Here is a 21,248-nt window from a genome sequence, read left to right as displayed (position 1 = left end):
GCAAGGGAGCAATCAGAATTGTCCCGGGAGAAAAAACCCAAGAGGGTTTCTATTCCCGGTATTTCACGGTTCCAAAAAGGGGAGGGGGGTTGCGCCCCATTCTAGATCTAGGCTACGTGTCCTGAACAGTTATCTCAGAAAGTACAAGTTCAGGATGCTCACCCTCACGGTGTTGTCTCGTGCCATACGTCCAGGCGACTGGTTTACATCAATCAATCTCCAGGACGCTTATTTTCACATTCATATGTATCCTGCTAACAGGAAATTTCTCAAGTTTGCCTATCAGGGCGTAGCCTACGAGTACATGACACTCCCATTCGGGCTCTCACTAGCTCCGAGAGTGTTTACAAAATGTGTGGAAGCAGCTCTGAACCCTTTGAGGGATTCAGGGCTAAGAATCCACTCCTATATCGACGATTATCTTCTCTGTTCACACTCAGAAGCACTGTTGGCACGAGATTCAGCCACTCTGATAGCCCATCTCACGGATTTGGGTTTCAGGATAAACTATGCAAAGAGCTGCCCGGTAACGACGCAGCGTATAGAGTACTTATCACAATAGACTCTCTCTCCTTCCGAGCCACTCTGACAGACAGACGGATGGAGAAGTTTTACCAGTGCCTGGCGCTTTTTGGTGAGGGGCGCGTGGTCCCGTTCAGGACGTGTCTCAGCCTGTTGGGTCTAATGGCCTCGCTACTGGCGGTGGTTCCATTAGGTCTGCTAAGAATGAGAGATTTTCAGCGATGGGTGGCCTCCTTGCGCCTGTGTCCCCGGCATCACCGCTCCCACCCTGTTACGGTGACAGCAGACTGGCTCGCCGCTCTCAGCCAGTGGCGAGAGCCGGCTCTGCTCAAACTGGGTGCACCGCTAGGAGCGGTGTCACAGAGGAGAGTGGTCACAACAGATTCAAGTCTAACCGGCTGGGGAGCCGGTCACGAGGGCAGGTCAGTGAATGGGATATGGCCATCACGGCTCCGCCTCGCCCACATCAATTATTTGGAACTCCTGGCGGTGTTTCTAGCCCTGAAACATTTCCTGCCTTTTCTCTAGGGTTGTCACGTTCTAATAAGAAGCGTCAATTCCACGACAGTGGCTTACATCAACCGTCAGGGAGGGACCCGCTCCCTACGGTTGCACAAGTTGGCACACAGCCTAATAATGTGGGGCAGTGTACATTTTTTGTCTCTGCGCGCGACGCATGTCCCGGGCAGGATGAATACAGGAGCAGACCTCCTTTCAAGGGGGAATCCCGTTTATGGCGAATGGGTTCTCAATCGACAGGTAGTAAGACAGATATGGCAGAGATACGGCCAGGCTGTTGTAGATCTGTTCGCATCGCGGGCAAACGCCCAGTGTCCTCTGTTCTTCTTACTGGCACGCAACGATGCACCGTTGGGTGTGGATGCGCTGGCTCACCCATGGCCAAACGCTACTTTACGCGTTTCCCCCACTCAGTCTGATATCCCCCACTTTAGCGAGAGTGAGGGAGCATGGTTTGACCCCGATTATGATCGCTCCATGATGGCCAGGGAAACACTGGCTGGCGGAGATAATCCAGCTTCTCTCAGCCCAGCCGTGGCCACTCCCGTTACGGGACCTGCTGTCACAGGCGAATGGGGAGATCTTTCATCCTCATTCAGAGCACATGGCCCTTTGGGCCTGGCCCGTGAGAGGCTGAATTTAACTGCTGTTGGTCTACCCCCTAGGGCAGTGGAGACCATTCAAGGCACCAGGGCACCATCTACGCGTTCTTTATACAACGCTAATTGGTGTGTGTTTGAGGATTGGTGCAAACTGAACCAGATTATTCCGTATCAGTGCTATCTGACTGGCATATGAGAGGGGCTTACAGGCTCCGATGGGTTTGAGAGCCCATTCCACTCGGGGCATGGCCACCTCTTGGGCCCTGTTCAGAGGGGTTTCTGTTAAGGACATTTGGGCGGCGGCAAGTTGGGCTTCGCCACATACATTTGTCAGATTTTATAGACTGGATGTCACGGTGCCCTCACTGGCTCATTCTGTCCTTCAGGTGGGCGCTGTCTGATTTACACCTCGTATTATTCACTGTCTGTTGAAGATGGAGGATTGGCTTCAGAGAGCTTGGTGCAATTCGGGAGTTGTATATATCTCCTATAGGCTGAGATACCGAACGGAGTTAGAAAGAGAACGTTAGGTAACTTCCCGTAACCCTGGTTCTCTGATAACATAGTGAGGTATCTCAGCACACTCCCCTCTTTGCCGTGAGCGAGGAAGACGCACACTTGAGAATGTCGTTTCTGTGGACTACAGTGATTTATAAGGGGAGAGGTGGGCTCTCCTGTCACTGCTGTGATTGGTCTGTCTTTGACAGACGGGGTGTCATTTGAGCTTCCGTGGTTCGATCGCTAGAGAGCACTCTCCTATAGGCTGAGATACCTCACTATATTATCAGAGAACCAGGGTTACGGGAAGTAACCTATCGTTTCTCACACACCTCTTGTATGCAAATGGATTCAGATGAAGCCACATGATAAGAGACATACTTCTGCGTTTGATCAGTTTGCATGGACTGCTGCGCAACAGTGATGTGTGGTGATAGCCATTAGCTATAGATATTATTTTTTATGATCATAAGACAACACAACTCTGGAAATAAAGAGTAAATAAAGAGTGCTTCTATATAGGCTATGTATTCTCCATAGAAGAGATTAAGGCAGTTGATCAACTAGGGAGCCAGAGAGATGAGATTACATTCAAATGAACTAATACTTAATTAGGTTGTGGGACCATACAGGATCTGTACTTATTATTATATAACTATATAATTATTGAGTATGAATTCCAAGTAACAATTTATTTTAAGAATGAAATACAGTGTCTTGGAATGTAACCCTTCAACTGTAAATTTAGCGAGGGCAGGATGCCTGTCAGTGGCAGATAAACCTGTTGACAGACTTGTTTTCATTATCACTAGGAGAGATGGGCTCCAGTTTCCTTATTGCTATTCCTGTTCCAGACACACAAACGTGTCGCCTAAGAAGGTTCAATGAATGTGGGTGAAATGACCTGACCTTGACAACAAGGTCTGGTTTCAAATTCAATACTGGTTTTAAAACAATACTTTTTTTCCCAGACATTTCTATATTGAATGAAGGCACATTTCAATATATAAAGTAAGAACTTATTTCCTGTTTTACATCTGTACGTGACAGCTGCTTTTTTAAACAGAATCAACCACACAACTGATTTCCTCATTTAAGATGGAAGAAAGATGCTTAATGCTCATGCTTAATGCTGATGGATGTTCATATTTTTTGTAATGTCACGAGAATAAAAAAAAATAGGCCTACATCTTCCCACACTGGTGGTTCAAAAAAACATTGTGATGGTGAAAATGCTTCCAAGACCAATAATGTCTGAGGAGCTGCTGTAAAAAAACAATTATGCCTAATAATATTGGTGTCCAGACAGCCTTCTCTGTATAGTCCTACATGATACCTCCGTGTGCCTGCATACAAGGCTGTACAATTGGAGTATGACGCAGCAAATGTCACAACAGGACTGACTAGATTAGAAGCCAAAGTGACAGGCATGCAAGACAAACACATCATCCTGTCAACCCGCCTTCCCGCTCTCTGTAATTGACAGTGTAGGCTAGTCTATAACTTTTGCGTGACTATCCTCCAGTGTTTTGCCAAATAGGGCTAGTCATTCAGCAGTAGTGGGACTACACAGCAAGAAAATTACCATCACTGCAAGAAGAAATATTAAATACTCAAATTTAGCCAAATTTCCTCCATATCCACCATTAAGCATAAAACTGATGCTTAGAATTGGCTCTTTCATAAAAATAAGGTAAGTAAACAGGATCAATTTCAATACTAAACCCTGCACTCAAACTAAAACTGTGACAAAGGCAGGTACAGACATGGAACCAAAACCAAAACAAATCCCAACCTCCACTGTTGTTAAAGATTATCAGGAAAGCAATATAGCACACTATATCCGAGATCTGCTGCAACCTGTCAAACACCACGCACTTCTTTTGCAAGAGTATTGCAACACAAGACATGTCTTTTCCAATCTAATAAAATAATTGGTTGATAATATCTAACAGGCTGTCAATCACATTTCTTGGTTCAATAAGCACAGGGCATGAAAACTTGACAGATGTTGTGTCAAGACACATTCAAAGACCCCTCCTTCCCCGCAACCACCAAACTCTCACTTGTTCTCTACAGTCTGTCCATCTCTATTCTCCCCTCCCCTCATCCCCTCGGGCTGCTTGTCAGGATCAGACAAGCCTGGCTATGTGCACTCAGCAGAATCCCCATCTTGATTACAGCAAAAACAACCCCAAAACCAGGACAGGACATGTTTTGCTGTATCTATGCACAGTGCTCAGGACATTCCTGGCACCCAATGAGAAAACTCAAAAAATCTCCCAAATCACTCCCTAGACCAACAATTCAAGTGTGTCATTCCCGGACATGTTAAACATTCAGATTCCTCCATATGACTGCAAATTGAACCAAAACAAGCAGCTTGCGTGTCACAGGAGCAAAACATGCCATGGCAAAAAAACATATGGCGGTCCGCCGCTTCCCAGACATGGCCAATTTTGGAAATGTTAGAAGTGGTGTTTATTTCAAAGAGGAGATAGCACTAAGTGTTCTCCAAATGTGCCGGCTAGCTGCCTCCTAGTCACTCACTCGGAGCCAGCTACTTTTGCTCAGTAGTTTCATAATCCTAATACTGTACTTGCTGAACTACAGATGCTCTCTAAAATCAAGGCATCCTCCACAGAGAAGCTACTTGATTCTCATGCCACTACTAGGGAGGGATCTGAGGTTTGTGCCGCCTCCGGACAAGATATTCAAAGTTTAAGCAGACTTTCATGTAAAATTATGCCTCTATTATCATGCCCGGAATTTCCCCTAGGGGATCAATGAAGTACAATCTTATCTTTATCTTATGATATCTATTAGGCTGAATAGCTAATCCATAGCACTCTGAGAGTCAATATTGAGATACCTACAAGAACATTTAAAATGACTGATGATGATTTTATAAAACCCTATTCCTTAGATGTTATCCTTGGCTCAACTAGTATTAATGTGTCGCTATCCCTGGTCGGCTTAGTCTTTGACCCCGGAGTACTGTGACTGACCTTGCATAAACCATTGGGGATAAAGGGGGCACTTATTTTAAACCCATGGTTCTTAATCCTGGTCCTTGACTACCACAGCCCTGCTGGTTTTCTATTTTACCTGGTAGTTAATTACATTCACCTGGTGTAATCAGGGGCTAAATGAGGGACACCAGGTGAATGTAATCAACTACCAGGTAAAATAGAAAACTGGTAGGGCTGTGGTACTAGAGGACCAGGATTGAGAACCACTGTTTTAAACCAAAGACAATGTGAATAAACTTACCTGAAATGAGAAGACATCTTCATGGTGGAGGCAGGTTCTGATTTCAAGGATAATATTGTGTCTGTTTTAACTTGAATGTCCCCTGTGTCCTGGGAGGACTCACTATCAGCGTGCTCCACAGGTTCTGCTACTTTATTTCGGAGATCCCTCCTAGTATAAGTCTGCTCTGATCCATTATCCTCATGCTTGTCCTTCTCCTTGGTCACTGAAGAGACCGTTTCTGATGAGTCAGCAATTTTCCTGTCCCTACGGACGTATTTTGAGGTGAATTCCTCCGTGTTGCCATAGCGTTCGGCGAGCTCCCTCCTCCTTTCAGCCTTGTAGCGGGCGATTCGCTCGGCCTTGGTCTCCAGGGAAGAGCTCTGCAAGGTATCTATTCCATCCATTTTGTTGTCCCCTCTATTCAAATGCAGTCAGAGTTCAGGGGTTCGAGGACCCACCTTTTCTTCACTGAATGCAACCAACTGAGTGGCTTCTTCAAACGGCCTAATCCAAATTTGCTGATTAGCTTTGTAGTGGATCTCTCCCTTGAGAGAAATGTCTCACTCCATCAACATCATCCCAGTGCTGCAAAAAAGACAGATAAACATCATTAGTAAGTCATCATTGTATGGTATAATTCCCTATGACAGGCTCTCAGAAATCTGTAAAGTTGAGTGGACCACAAAGATTTATAGTTCTTCAGCTTTCATAGGAAACCAGCTATAACTGCCTCAGCTGCGGAGCTCCAAGCCAAGCCCAGCCCTGCCTCAGCTAACAACCCCCCCGTGAGAATGATGTCAGCCAGCTCTGCTCAAAGACAAGTCATCCCCCAAGTTGGCTGGCCAAGCACCGCACTGAGACTCTCATATAACCTCTATTCAGTCTACTCACATGGAGCGAGCTGGAAAGGGAAGCAGGGAGAGTAAGAGGGAGAGAAAGAGAGAAACATCAAATAATATATTCTTCTTCATCTTATTTTATTTCTTGCTTAATTGAAGGGTTGGTGCCTTGGCCTAATCGCCGCTTGAGCATCGTCCAACCCCGTAATGATTCTGTATTTACAACGACAAGCACAGTGCATGAGCTCACAGGGCAGAAAACCACACGGCTGGCGATGGAGGGGTTCTACAATTGCAAACTCACTTAAACGCATCCACAGCTGACACCGGCAATAAAAGTTATGTGTGCGCAGTTTCTGCTTGCTCCACACAAAACACAGGGGCTTTTCCACAGACGTAGCCGATCTCACAGCGCAAGTATGCTAACGATGCTTTGGGGCTTCGGCCCCTACACACCCCAGGAGCTGGAGAAGAGGGTGATTGGTGGATGGAGGTATGTTTATATAAGAGGGGGGGGCAGGGGTGTGGGCAGGGGAACTTAAAGCGGCCCTCTGGGATCCCTACAGTAAGAGGGCAAGGGTTAATTCATCACATAGGATCTCACATTTAATAGCTCAGTCAGGAACAGCGGTATGGGAGAAAGTATAAGAGGGTGTTGTGTTAGAGTTATGTTAGTGATGAGAGAGTTGAGGAGAGACAGAGGGAAAAGGGAGGAAAAGGAGGTGGGAGGGAAAGGAGAGGTGGGTCATAAGGTAGAATAAATGACCTCACTCCAAGAATGTTTCTGTAATGATGACAGGCTTGCACAAATCTCCAAAGGCACCCCTTCACCCCCAAAACCACCTGCTGGGCTGTAAAAGCCAAAACAGAATCATGACTCTTGGTCCCCTTAAAAAAAAATGTCTTTGAAATATTACACAGGAAATGTGTCAGTGTGTGTGTGTGTGTGTGTGTGTGTGCCTTCACCTTGACCTGACCAAGCCCTCCTCCACCTAACATAACAGCACTTGGCTAAACAATGAGGGACCACAGTGCCTCCCTTGTGAAAGTTTGGACATAGTATAACCACAAACTGTAACTTTACAATTACACGGTGTCTGGTCCTTGTTATAAGCCTCTGTGATGTTGAAGACCTCGACACTGCTGGGAAATGTCCACACTATATCCACCCACAGAAAAATGCACTAACAATAACAATTCTTCATCTGTCCTTACTACTAAACTAAATTAACAAATGAGCATAGATTATTTACAGTCCAGTTAGTCCAACTACCAGGAGTATCCAAGCCATATAAAATTAAAATGTTTGAATGTGTGAAAAAATTCAAACAACTACATGCAACCCACACGCAAGAAAAGATTTGTATTTAATTTCTGAATGTTTGAGTGCGGCCTCTGTGGTTGCACAGCTGCTCATGTGAGAAGGCGAAACAAGCGTACACAAAACTCAATTGCATTTGTGAGACGGCTGTTTCGAGTTTTGACCCTCTTTTGTCACAGCATTCAATCAACCAGTGGAGATCTAGTTGTCTAAATTTTTTTCACATATTCAAACATTTGAATTTTGTTTGCTCAAATCAAGAACAGGATGGAAGTAGAGCTGAGGAGGCTAAACCTTAAAAGGGATTTTACTACATACAGTAAAGGGAGGAGCAAATAGCCTATTAAATATGTAGGCCTAATCAATTAGCAGCGGTGCATCCATAACTTTCCAGCCTGGAGCCTTCAAGTAGCTGCATGGTTCAAAAAGAACAGGATATCCAGGCTGGGAGTCATTTCACATTGCTGGTCTAGGTTTAAAAAGCTGAACATTTCAAGATTAAGTGTGGTTTGTTTAGGTCGTGAACTCAATCCAAAGAATATTACAGTGAAAGTATCTTTGATAGAGCGGCACACTGTGATGCTCTCTGACCCGTGTTAGGCGAGTAGCCATGTTCCTAGGCAAGAACTAATGGCGTCATCTTTAACTTGAGTGAACTTGAATTAACCTTTGGATTGAAACTGAATTGCAATCCAAAGCAAAGCATGTGAATCTCCTTATGAAGGCAAAAGGCTCCTGAGGTTCGATGTTGATTTCAGGACTATGCACACCCTTACATAATGCACCTAGGTCACTACCTATAAAAGGACTGCTAAACAGTACGCTAAAGCTTGACCATGGAGATCCAAAACAAAGAGGCTGCTTTGTTTGGAAGCCACATCTGTTATTTTAAGCAACAAGGGGGACGAAGTTGTGAGTCATACATGAGAAATCACCGCCCCTATCAGCGAATGGTGAACTCACCCAAAGATATTTGTTTTGGGAGGTGTGTTTTTTTTTTCCTCTTTACCTATTTATGGTTATTTCTTCAGAGAGACAGATAGATGGAACGAGCAGGAACATGCAGAGCTATAAGACATTCAGAGAGCTCTCAATAAGGTCCGATGTTCCAAAATGTTCCAAAAAAAGCAGATGTTAAAGGTGATTTTGGCGATTTTTTTCTTTACAATTTTTACAACCTCATCCATTTTCATCAGCGTTAGGTGGAGCTTGTTGTTTCTGACAGATCTGACGGCACTTAGTGCCACATGTATCTCAATTTGAGGTTTTGTTGATGGACAGAACATGAAAAACACGTCTGGGCACATACAGCTTGACACAAATACGTCTTTTTCACTGATGATTGCCGCATATCTGTCTTCTTCCATATCTAGTAATACCAGTTTGCCAGTTAGAGCAGCAAACTCAGATGGGCGATATTAATTCTGCTCTTCACGGGCAAGTAAACAATCCGAGCCCTGTTTCCAATCGCTGTTATGATCTCTGACCTATTGTTGCCCCTTGGGAGTTGTTACAGACTATGAGAGGAAGCTCTGTCTCAACAACGGCCAAGTGTGTCACTTCCTGAGCACGCCCCATATCCTCCTTCATAAAAGCTCAATTAATCCGAGAATTGTACTCATAAACTGGGCAAATGTCCAAAGCTGTCTCGAGGGAAGGGATAGGCAAGGACAGTGCGCCGATTTTGAAAGGGTTCAACAGCCATATTTCCCCCTCACTCTCAAATGAGTATCAGAGGCAGTATCATCATTTCCTCTTGGAAGTCTGAGAGCTCTACACCTGTCATGCTTTTTATATTGATTTTCTTTACCTGCAAAGACGTACTAAAAGATTTAATGTACGGGAGATGTTGCATTTGATTTGGATTTGAAATGTGTAGGAAGAGTTTTCACCCCTTTATCTATGTCCATATGAGCGAGTCCTGCAGTTTACCTGTACCTATGGTCCCCTTATCTTTTTGACCGGTTACAAGGGAGAGGAGGTATTTAAGTAGAAATCTCTCAAAATACACTTTTTGAGAAATCTCTCATTATATTAGCAAAAACTTTGAGTTCTATCACCATCACCAGTATTGACAGAATTTGCTGTAGTTTGATAGGGGCTGGTGAGTTGAGTATAACTTACTTGAGAGAGATATGATGTGAATGCTTATAAGGTGGGAATAGGCCAAATTGAACTTGTCTTAGTCCTTTCACAGTTCAGTCTAGCGTTGTGATAAAAGACAAGAGAGTGAAACTCAGAGCTGGGAGCACCTGAAAACTTCTGCATAAATTCACACTAAAAGACAGGAGGGCAGCAGTGGAGTCATAACACTACAGGTTCCAAATTCACCTATAGACCCCATCCTCATTACTCATAGCCCACTGGTGTCACTATCTACACGTGTGAAGCACTGGGACTCCTTGTGGGAAAACACACCTGTCACACAGACCCATAGAGAGTATCTACCGTTATACATGAGTTCAAGGGTTCATTCTACTCATAGCAAGACAAGGGCCAGGCAGAAAACTGCCTTGGGGGGGGGGGGGGGGGGGGGGGGGGGCGCAAACGCTGACCTGTAGTCCATTAGTTTGTGGATTCCTTCAGAATTCACGTGTCCACACAAGAGTACGGAGCAGGAATGCAGGCAACACCCTAAGCTTACACAGTGGATTTGCATGGAATACTGACTGTATAAAAAAAATCTGGGGATTTCTCATATAATGAGTCAACAGGAGCGCCAAAACTGAAGCTTGAAGAAACAAAGTGATAGCCTGGGGTTTAGTCATGGCCCAGGATCATTGCATGCAAGCTCTGTTTAGCAAACTATTAATGTCTTATGAGAGACACTCTTTCTTTCAGTTTGACCATAGTGCCCACAGCTCCCTATAAGTCATCAGTCTAATGATAGGGGTCACAGCACTAATGGAACAAAGACAGCTACCAGCCAACCACCAGTAGCAATTGTGGTATCAGTGTGTCCAGTCACTCCTTCGTCATGCAATAATGTCAAGAAAATGATTCAGCATCATTTCACTTCAGCTTTTACTCAATCTCCCCACAGGAATCGCTGGTTTTATCTCATCTTTTTTTTATCTTAAAACTCTGGCTCATCACAGTCTTACACTTGATCCCATTTGACAGACGTTTGATTTAAAATTTGTACCTTTGCAAGTTTACTCACGCTTGAAGAAGGCTGTGCTCGAGGCCTCTGAATGCCAGCAACTATTTTATTGTGACAACGCTTTGCCACCATAAAAATCCAGGAATCCAAATAAAGTTGCCGCGAGAGTCAAATACAGAGGCCTTAAGACACAGAGACATCAACTTTCCTTCACCATGGACAGAGAGAGGAGGCAGTTAAAGATAGAGCCAGCTTCTGACACACATTCTTCCTAAGGGAAGAGGGTGGAGAGTGGAAACTTTGCTCCACTGAGAAAACCAGGTGCCAGTGCACGGATCGCAGAGGCAGCAGGCAAAAACAGCGAGATTGTCAGTCCTTTTTCATAAAAGTTCATTAGCGGTTGCAGTTTTGAGGGATTCTGGACTAAGTTCAGGGACCCTTAAGGAGGACAGCATAAAGTATATTCTGAAGTGCAGAACCGTCAAGCAGTAATTTCCTTGCGGACATTTGAAGGACTTCCAAAAGTGATATTTCCTTGCTTTAAGCCTCTGAACGGACTCCAGTGGCTTACGTTTGCTCCTATGTCTCCCAAGTCTTTGCACCTCTATTGTAGTGTAAAAAAAAAAACCCATAAAAAGTCCTGTCAGGGATTCAAGGAAAGCACAATCTTACCTTTTTATGTTCACTATGCATTCAAAAGTGACGTAACAGAAAGGCTAAGGCATATCGCTGGGCAGCAGGAAAAGTGTGTGCCCTCTCTCAATTCCTGCAGTGTGTACAGTATGTATGTTGTATGTGTGTGTGTGTGTGACTGCTGCCAGGTCATGTGACTAGCGAGTAAGAGCAGATAGGCCTGAGCGTGGGTCATTAGTCCCTAATCCAATAACCCTACCGTTTACATGTGCTAAGCAGTATCTTACACCCAATCCATTCAACCCAACAAATGCATCTAAAAACACTGTAGAAGGGGGCGGGTCTACTGTGTGTCACGTGTTTTTTTAACCACCCTCATACAATAATCGACCACATATTGAGTGGCCAATGTGTTTCTCATTATAAAGCCATCTTTTTGCACTTATGTCGGTTTAAGGGCCTTGCCTGCAACCATAGGCAGAATGAAGATTTAATTGCAATTGCAGAGCTTTTCAACACCATCCTGCTAAAGCGGGCCTCCACTAATAGAGTGCTTCAGAGGAGGACGCTGACAGAAGGGGTGTGTTGTTCTAACGTGGAAGAAGCCCTCCACTGAAATGACTCAACTCTTCCTTGGGCTTGAGCTGGTAAGGAAAGGGGAGAAAAAGAGGGTGAAGGGGAGGTGAGGAGACAAAAAGAAGAGGGGAGAGTAGCGGAAGGAGGACGAAGAGTATGAGGGGGTTGAGTAGCATGCGGAAAAGGGGAGCAGGGAGAGTAGAGCGCAGAAGAGAAGGGGGGGGGTAGAATAGGAGAACGGAGAGAACTAGAGAGGTTAGAGGAGGGGGAGAGAGGTGAGAGAAGATGGATAGGAGGGTGGAGAGAGGGGGCTTTTGTGGGGGTGGATGTGATGGCTTTGTGGGGCATGTGTCTCCAGGGTGCCAAGAGGCCCCAGTCTGCTGGTACGGGGGCGGAGGGAGGATGGGGTCTGCTGCAGGAGGAGGAGGAGGAGGATGGGGTAAAAACAGGGCCTGAGACTAATCCATCTCTCTCTCTGTCTCTCTCTCTCCCTCTTACACACACACAAACTCCCCCAAATCCCTTTTACCAGAAGTCCTGCTGACTGTAGCCAGCCACCCATAAGGCAGTTGACATAACAACCCCCCGGCTACTCATGCCTGCAGTCTGCTTTGCCTTTGTAACTGACACTGTAACAACTGTATGAACTGACCTGCTTGAGATTTAGCGGCACTGTGGCGGAACCAACAATGCTTGTCACCGGGCAAAGAAAGCGTGCTGCCTCCTCTGCTGTGCCTTGAAGTCTTTGTTAAGAGAGACAACGGCTTATGTATTCCAAATGCTCAATGAAGCTATGAGGTTTAACACAGAAGAACAAGTGTGTGTGTATAAATATTTTCCTCGGTTTGTTTTGGAGTGTTTTTTTTTTTTTTTTTGGCTAGTCCTTTGTCCCAGCCTTCCGGCTTTCTGCTCGCTGCATTCAAAGGAGCCATTAAATGTGACGTACGGGAAAGCAAACAAACACACACACACACACACACACACACACACACACGTGGGTGTACAGCGCACACTGGCACGCAATCTTAGAGACACAAAAACAGGCTTCCACAAATACACACATTCACTTTCCTACTAGGCTGTGATCACAGAGGCTGGAGTGAGGAGTAGGCAGGGTGGGGTTTATGGGGCTTTATCTAGCTAGCAGATCACACGCACGCATACGCACGTGCACACACCACACACAATGTGCTAAGTTGGATTCCTTTCAGAGAGTTAATGTAGGCCAGACCCAAACACCCACACAGGCTGTTTATAGGACAGATGTAGTAGCTACAGCGAAAGCACCTACCTTTACCCCAATCACCTCCCTTTGTTACACGTTTGCCACTGATTTACGGAAAGCATTGCCTCGCTCCAACAACACTAGTGCACTAAACTTGCCAAACCTGTGGTGGGAAGAGTGAAATATGCAATTTGTCCAGGACCTTATCAGTGCACTCAATGCAAGGCTGTGGTCAATGTGTGTAAACTAATCTGGGTCAATCACTGTGAGTAGAACAAGTTGAAGATGTTTTGATTAATTTTTTACTACTTCCTTGTGTACGTCCAGCATTCTACTAATTCCTGGCCCAACTTTCTTCCTAGTGTGCTTAAAGGACATTGTTGTCCAATAAATGTAAATGTAAAAACGGCCACGGTGGAAGAATTTGCCAACAAATGACTTTGGACACTTCAAACTACTGTGTTCACAAGAAGAAGCTAGAAAATGTAAACAGTAATGAAAATGCATGACCTCACCTTATTGTTTACTCCAAACAAATATACAACTGGAGAACAATTAGTCCATTCATGATACTCTATGATAAACTATGATACATGATAAACTATGTCTGCATGTATCGCAATTCATGACATAATTGTGATATGATTTTCTGCTTCATTATCATGCAACCCTACTTCTTGAAAAATCCTAGGCTAAACACCGAAATGTGGGGGAGTAATCTCTAATATCACTCTTGCTCCATGAACTACAGAGCTGCGCCTCCCCCTGGAAACCGTCTAATTCGACTTTTCCACTTGTCAACAACTTATCAGCATGGACTTTAAAATTAGTTCATCTCCAGAGAGGCGCCCTGCGAAATACAGTCAAGACTGAACAGAGAGAGAGAGAGAGAGGGGGGGGGGGGGAAATCAGTGGGGTGGAACGACTCATCCGGCATATCCCGGTCATGGGGTCTCTCTCTGAGCTCTGGTGTCCAGTCCACTGTGCAGAGCAGACACCATCTGGACAGCTGGAATGCTACTGAGTAGGGGGCGAAGGGGTTAAGGGGCTCCCAACTTGCGGGGGGATGGGCTATGGCTGACAGATACAGCATTAACAGTAGTGCTATTAACCATTTAATGCCAGACCAATAACAGAGACATAAACTAATCTGATGGTTTCAGTTGCATACTGAAATGGTAGCACATTCTGCAAATGGTTATTAAGATCAACCTATAACCAAAAAATGTGCCCTTGAGCAAGGCACTGAACCCCTCACTGCTCACTCAGTAAAAGTCACTCTGGGAGTGATGCGTAAAGTAAAATGTAAAAAGGAAAATGCCTTAAATACGAAGAGCAAATAACCTGAGGCTGACTGAGGTACACAGAGATGGAGTGCAAAGTCAAAACGTGTTTCTCCCTCTTTAGGCCTATGTGACATTTCCTGAATGGAAAAACTCATTTGCATGGCCACTAGGTCTGCGTCAGGTGTGGATGTTCATTATGTAAAGCTTGCCGAGAATGACGGTGTTTGTGGTTGATATTTCTCTTTCCCTGTGAAAACCAGCGAACTTCCCTTATTGGTTTTTCAGGTTCTCTTGTGAATTGAGTTTCGAAAACACATGGTTGTCATCTGAAAACGAGAATACTTTCTTAATTCCTATGAAGTTTACTTTTTGGAGCTATAGCAAGCAGCAGAAACTGATACAGGAATGATTCTGCAGCACACACGATTCTACTGTACACCCAATTTATTTTACTGGCAAGAAAATTGTGGGAATGAGCTTAATGGGAGCAGCATTGTAACATTTGGATACACTGTGTGGTTTTGTCAAATGAGGATCAATGCAAGGCAGCCCTCACATCCTCACTATTGCTGTTTTGTCCAAACATAAGGCTTTAACAATATCCCTACATATGGTCACAACCAAGACCTGTTTGTGCTAGTCTCATTCAATGGATGTTTCATGGAGGGACAGCTATTTCTGGCAGGCAGCCAACTCTCATTGTCTCCTTCTTGGTCCTTGTATCTCAACCAACTGTCTTCTGTGACTCACATGTGCGCAAAGACAATAAAACCCTAGCTGACATACACACAAGATGTTGCCCATCAACTCGCTGGTTTTGAACACTACCCTGGATTGTGATTGGTTTAAGAACTACAAAAGCTCTCTGGGATTTTTTTTCTCTGCCTTTAATTTCACTTGACAATGGCGTCAGGCAGACTTCTCCTGCTCTGGCACAGCGCTAAAACAAAGTGAAATGTAGTGAGGAGAAAGGTCTCGTGCTGTCCCCTCGCATGGAAACTATTATGTGCGCGCACCTCAAATGAAAGTCAGAAGTATAACCATATGTTGTGTGCTATGCGAATATTGTACTTGTTAAAGACGTCATCTGTATGGGCCTTGGCTGTACAGTTGCTGACCAAATACAGTTATCATCTTAGGAGTCAACGCTGGAAACCAGCCACTCTAACTGCTAGCTGGGTTTATAAATATGTCTTAGTGGAGATTAGCCTCCGGGTAACCCCTAGCACTCTTCCCTGGGGAGTTCCTATTGCTCACGTTGTCACATCCCTTCTGCTTAATCTAAATATTTGTACTGTACAACCGCTTGGCGAGGCGGCCGACATCGGACCCTGCTGAGTGCTGAGGAAAGAGGATGGGTCAGATCAAGAGAGAGGAGGGATGAGGGGGGTGAGTGGGTGGATTTTTTAGATGCAGCCTAACTTTTTGCAGCCAAATTTGCAGCCCATTTGGAGCAAGTTTCTTAAGTAACACTGACAGGTGAAGCTAGAGACTGAAAAATGATCTCTTGCTGGCCAATAACTACAGTAATAGATATCATTCTGTAAATGCTGCTTTACTCTGTGCATAAACTTCATTACAGGTCTGCACTCACAGTTTCTTTTTTATGTGACTCTTTTATGTACTTTCAACTGATTCTTAAGTCTTCTTAATATGATCACAAATACACTGGAGGCCAAAAATGTAAACGTTTTGCCAAAGAACGCAGAGTGATATTTCAATCAGATGCAGGTGCAGATAAAATAAGAGAACCTTCACTGAAAACAACTGACAAAAGCTTGACTTTTTGAAAGATCCATGTTGACCCAGGCAAAAACTTTCTTCAAAGTTGCACACTGCTGATCCAAAATAAAAATAAAAGTGGTTCATGGCTAATTTTGAGCTAAATAGAGGGTATCCATTCCGGGTACACAGTTATTTCAGGCCTTTTCCTCTCAGCGGCTTGTTAAAAACCTTAATTACACATATAAATCTAAATTACAATCCTAATTTAACAAGAGGGAGTTTTTATATCCCCTCATTTACTATTCAGCTGAGCAACACTTCGTGTGAGGTAGATTAACTCAGTGCACTGAACAAAATCCCTCACCTTTATCGCAGCATGCTGGCAAAACGGCAACACTGACCGATTAAATATGAGTTTAAATAAACTGAATCGGTGCAAACAAAGGTGAGGCAACAGAATGAAGGCCTTATGAGAGGCCTTCAAGTGAGAGGGGAAGTCCTCCCATGGCAGCCAAAAATCAGCTCAAACACACAGCTGCCAAACAACAAAATGCAATGCTCTCCGTTGTTGGTGAGGGTCAAGTAAATCCGTTCTCAATTTAGCTGAGACAGTATTTTGGCACGCTTTATTAAAAGCATAAAAAATCATTCTGATTTTCTGGCTTAGCTCTTAACCTAGCACTTCTCTATCATTCTAGAGACACTGAGATATTTTTTACATCTATTGTCAAAGGACTGTGCCTCTGACCCTTGCACTCTTTACTATTGTTTGCTTGTAATGCTGGTGATGCAGGAATTGAAGCTTGATCTACTGTTGCGCACACTGTAAGCCACTCTGGATAAGAGCATCAGCAAAATGACTAACATACAGATGCAAATGTTACCACCCCATCCGCTCCGATGCAGTAAACCATGCCCCATACAGGACAAGTCTCTACAGCAGGAGCCCTCATCCACAGCACGCCCCTCCTCCCTGCAAAAGCCCTCTCTCCACAGAGTTGAGTAACAAGATCCCTGCAGGGGCAACCCAACACCGCCCCTAGACTGACATGAGGCGTTCAGGTGAATGATAACACTTACCACTACCTCATAACACTCGCTTAACTACCCAACAACAATGGACCCTCTGTCTCTTTGTTTGGGATCTTTACATGGTCCAAAGAAAAAGCAGGTAAAGAGCAGCAGAATTATGTGTGTGAAAGAGAAAAAAAAAACACTTAACAGCCACTCCATGTTTGGACACGTTCTGTTCGAGCTGCCCTGCACAGGTTAGCGTTTGCTCAGTGGAGACAGGGATTTGTTCAACAAGTCATCTTTTGTGTTACTTTTCAACACAACAATGGTAACGGCAACACATACTGTATTGAAGCAACATGCTTTGTTATCTGTTATGTGACACAAATGCATGTTGTCCCAAAAAATGTGACAGACAGACAGTGTGCCCTATCACGGCATCTTTCAGCATTCTTCTCCTATCTTGCTCAACACCAGCTGATGGTTGAGGAAGATCATGGGAAGCCTGTTGTGACACAAGCCGCTGTCAGAGATACTTTACTATGGGAAAATTACAGTCTGGCAAACCTCAAATAACAGAACCTTCTGAAGTGAAGCTGCACATCATGAGTTTCATTCCAAACTGTGATATCCACCATTTGAAGAAAAGTAACAGCTACTCTTACAAAATGATTGACAGCACAAAATTAAAAACAATTATAGTACTTTTTGAAGGATAGTAGGCAACTGATTCCTCCCTGGTTGACTAAATGATACCACTTTTACAGACTGGATCTTGTATTTTTAGAGATGTATGACAAACTTCAAGTAATGAATGTTCACTAAAATATATACAATTTTGGACAAAAACATATATTTACACAGCCAGGTGGTGACTAGTGATAAGAGCTAATCCCAGTTGCATAAAAAATGACTGCTGAAAGCAATGCAGATCCATATCACACTGGACACACATATACCTCGCAAAGAATTTGCACACTTTTATAAAATACACACACCCACCATATTTAAACACAGAGATCAAACAAACCTCATACATCTCCCTGTGCTCTTGTCACCCCAGCGGTTTGCATGTATTTGCATAAGCCTTCCATGCCAATTTGACACAGACAAACATGACTTTGATTGCAAACTATCTCAAGCTAACTCACATAATCTAGTCTGTTGTTATACCCTAACCCTTTTCACTCCAGCAGAAATGGAAAAAACCAAAATGGCTGACCAAGAGTGTACAGTGAGTGACACAGTCAGTCCTGAAACCATTTCAGCATATGTCGTTTTGGGCTTTGGCTTTCTCTCACTTTCTTATCCCTTTGTTTTCACAGGTGTTTTGCAGAACACTTCCCCAAATGCTCACTCCTCTCGGTCATTGTTTGCAGAGGGACTACTCAGGGGCTCGGTCTCACTTGGAGGGAGAGGAGAGGGGAGGGGAGGCGAGCTCTTGTCAACTAGTCTCCCTCAACCACTACATTTCTGGGCAGTGAGCCAAGTCCAAAGACAGTGGGTTAAAGGATCAAGCTAGCTGGTATGACTTGGAGCTCATTCAGTGCGGCACGGCCCCTCCATTCAAGCAGACTATGTGAATGACAGGCATGTTCATTGGGGTTGGCACACCAGCTGGCTTGGAAGGGCTGTCACTTGATAGGACGCACCGAGACTCCCACAAAAGAGACCTGCCTTAACAAAATGGTGCAGGATAAGTATTGTATGAAAGAATATACAATGTTCTGTAAATGGGCTTAGGCTAAACCAGATGGGATGGACCGAAACTTGCATAAAGACACCAGCTTCAATAAAATAATTGCAGGTTCTTAGGAATATATGATGAGCAATGGGTTAATTTAAGCAAATATCAGAATTGTGCAACATCTATGTCTACTGTAATCATTCTGTTAATGTTAACCTGAGAACTAGGCTAATATTTAAGGAAGGAAACTGCAGTGACTAATGCAATGACAACAGGAGTGTGTGTAACAGCGTTTCGACATAAAGCTACGCACTGAGCACATCCTTGTATGTTACAGTACTGTATGTGTCACAAAACATCATTGTTATTGATGGGGATTTTCTAAAACATCTCTGACAAATACATTCAATTCTAAGGAAACACTTGTTCTAACGCCTCACTCAATGGGAGTGACAGCATCAGTTTGTTACTAGTTTGTTACGCCGCAGCAATACACACACATGATACAGACGCATTGTATACGTTACATCACTTGCCATTTTATGTCAACATACCTGCAATGTTTTGGAGTTCTGCAAACAAGTCAGGAAACAACATTCCCCAAAATAGTATTATGGGAACCTGTTCAGGCGGATGGTTATTTTTTCGCAGATCTGTTCATGCAGCTTGAAAAGTTATTTCAAAAAGCACACAATTGTTTTTAGCTAGGTTCACGAGAATGCTACGCACGTCGTTAGGAGTCGTCCACAACGACGAGAGGAGAGTCCTCGACGACAGATCAAACAAGAGGAAATGGAAATAAAACGACGCCTTTCTTCTTCGAAAAGAGTTTGGCTTTCCTAAACCTATCGTTGAGGTCGTGGGAGGTTCAGAGGAGACCCGGCTCGGAGCTGCACCACTCTCTCCTGCTCTGACAGGGTTCACAAGCGGCAGTGCGGCGAGTCTCACTCACTTCAAAACTTGAAATGCCTTCTTGCTGCTGATTGGACCGAGCTGAAAATGAGAAGTGTAGTGCTGCCTTCACGTGCTTCCCGTAAGCGCCTACTTTTGAGTACCAAGTTGTAAGCACGACTTTTTGGTGCATTTAAGTGCGGGAATAACAAAATAAACCATGTAACAGTGTCGGTAGCTGTTGGCTTATTTGAATAATAAATCAGGCGGCACAGAGCTACTTTAGTGTTGCAGCAGCGGAATGAAGATGAGGAAACGGGCATCAGGCCTGTAACTGATAATGACAAAAATACATAGGCTACATTTTGACTATTGAGACGGCTTCTATGCTCTCCGCCCCTTAAATGTCACACCTAGCAACTCAGGTATCATAAGAAATAACACTTCCATGGGAAATTCCTGTTTTCTCGCCTTCAAGTGCGCCCAAGCAGTACCGGCGAAATTCCGACAGCACTTGAAGGCAGCATAAGGCCAACATTAAAATTGAAGAAATTTTCTCACTTACAGAGAGGTGTGAGAGACAGCGTAGGCCTGGTGACATTGGGCATAGCCTAGTCACTTTTATGTTTCAGTTTATGCTAACCCCCACCCCCCAACTCTCTCTCTCTCTCTCTCTCTCTCTCTCTCTCTCTCTCTCTCTCTCTCTCTCTCGCCCTCTCTCTGTCTCACACGTACGCAAACACTTGGTTTTTAGTGGCTTTTAGTGTAAATTCAAATATTCAGTTCCTAAATCATACACCCACAGTAAAGTTATCTATGTAACCACACCTGCAGTGCCTGTACGTGCAGTAGTTCACATGAAAATGCATCATAGGCACAGCCAGGGTTGTAGCGCCTCCTGCTGTTCATATTGTGAAGGTGTAAGTACAGTATACAGGCTTATGCTATCTTCCTCCCATATAAGGTAATTAATGGCTGTAGCAAGGCCGTTAGTCTACAGATGCACCTTCACTGTATCACTCAGTCTTCAAACAGGGTGACTTGAACATCTTGACTTTCTGTGGGTCCAAAACATAAGAAAGTGCAATCAGTGATAAGCAAATAACTCTCAAATGACTCATCATGTGGCCAAGTTGCTTATCACAACATTCCCCTTCTTCTCAGGCCAGTGTAAGAGGTAATATGAGGACAGAATGTGTTGGGGCTTGTTGTTTTCTTGAACCTTATGGTTTCAATTTCAGCTGTTGTGAGAACATAAATTACTATATCGCATTTATTCCTTCCAAGGTCGAATTTCTGTTGGTTATTTAGAATGTATTTTTATTGCAGCTTTGGTGATGCAGGGAAAAAACAAAATTTCTGATCTTTTCACAAACACTCATCTCGTATCTGAATTGTGTCTATGTGATTTAAGTGGATTGCATTTCCACCTGATATTAAAATGCATCTCCAGTTTTCTCTTTTGTGTGAACTGTGTGAATGTACTGTATATCAGAGTATATGTTTGCATGTGTGTGTGTTTATTTGTGTGAGAGAGAGAAAGACAGAAGGA

General features: G+C 44.0%; 1 protein-coding gene across 2 annotated transcripts in view; it reads right to left on the bottom strand.

Annotated features, from left to right (window-relative positions):
• The window catches only part of svild (supervillin d), a 59,075-nt gene extending 39,355 nt beyond the window's left edge, over nt 1-19,720 (bottom strand). The window contains exons 1-2 of one of the 2 annotated variants that reach the window (XM_071898645.2): nt 19,360-19,720; nt 5,415-5,981 (exon numbers count right to left, since the gene is read on the bottom strand). In XM_071898645.2, the coding sequence (XP_071754746.2) occupies nt 5,415-5,800 (386 nt within the window). In that variant the 5' untranslated portion in view covers nt 5,801-5,981; nt 19,360-19,720. The remainder of the gene's footprint in view (nt 1-5,414; nt 5,982-19,359) is intronic. The other variant, XM_071898644.2, reaches the window with a different exon arrangement.
• Between the last annotated feature and the right edge of the window lie 1,528 nt (nt 19,721-21,248).

The sequence above is a fragment of the Centroberyx gerrardi genome, chromosome 20 (genome assembly GCF_048128805.1).
Source record: "Centroberyx gerrardi isolate f3 chromosome 20, fCenGer3.hap1.cur.20231027, whole genome shotgun sequence".
Taxonomy (NCBI): domain Eukaryota; kingdom Metazoa; phylum Chordata; class Actinopteri; order Beryciformes; family Berycidae; genus Centroberyx; species Centroberyx gerrardi.
Note: the sequence above shows the minus strand (reverse complement) of the source record. Positions and strands in the feature narration are given on the sequence as shown.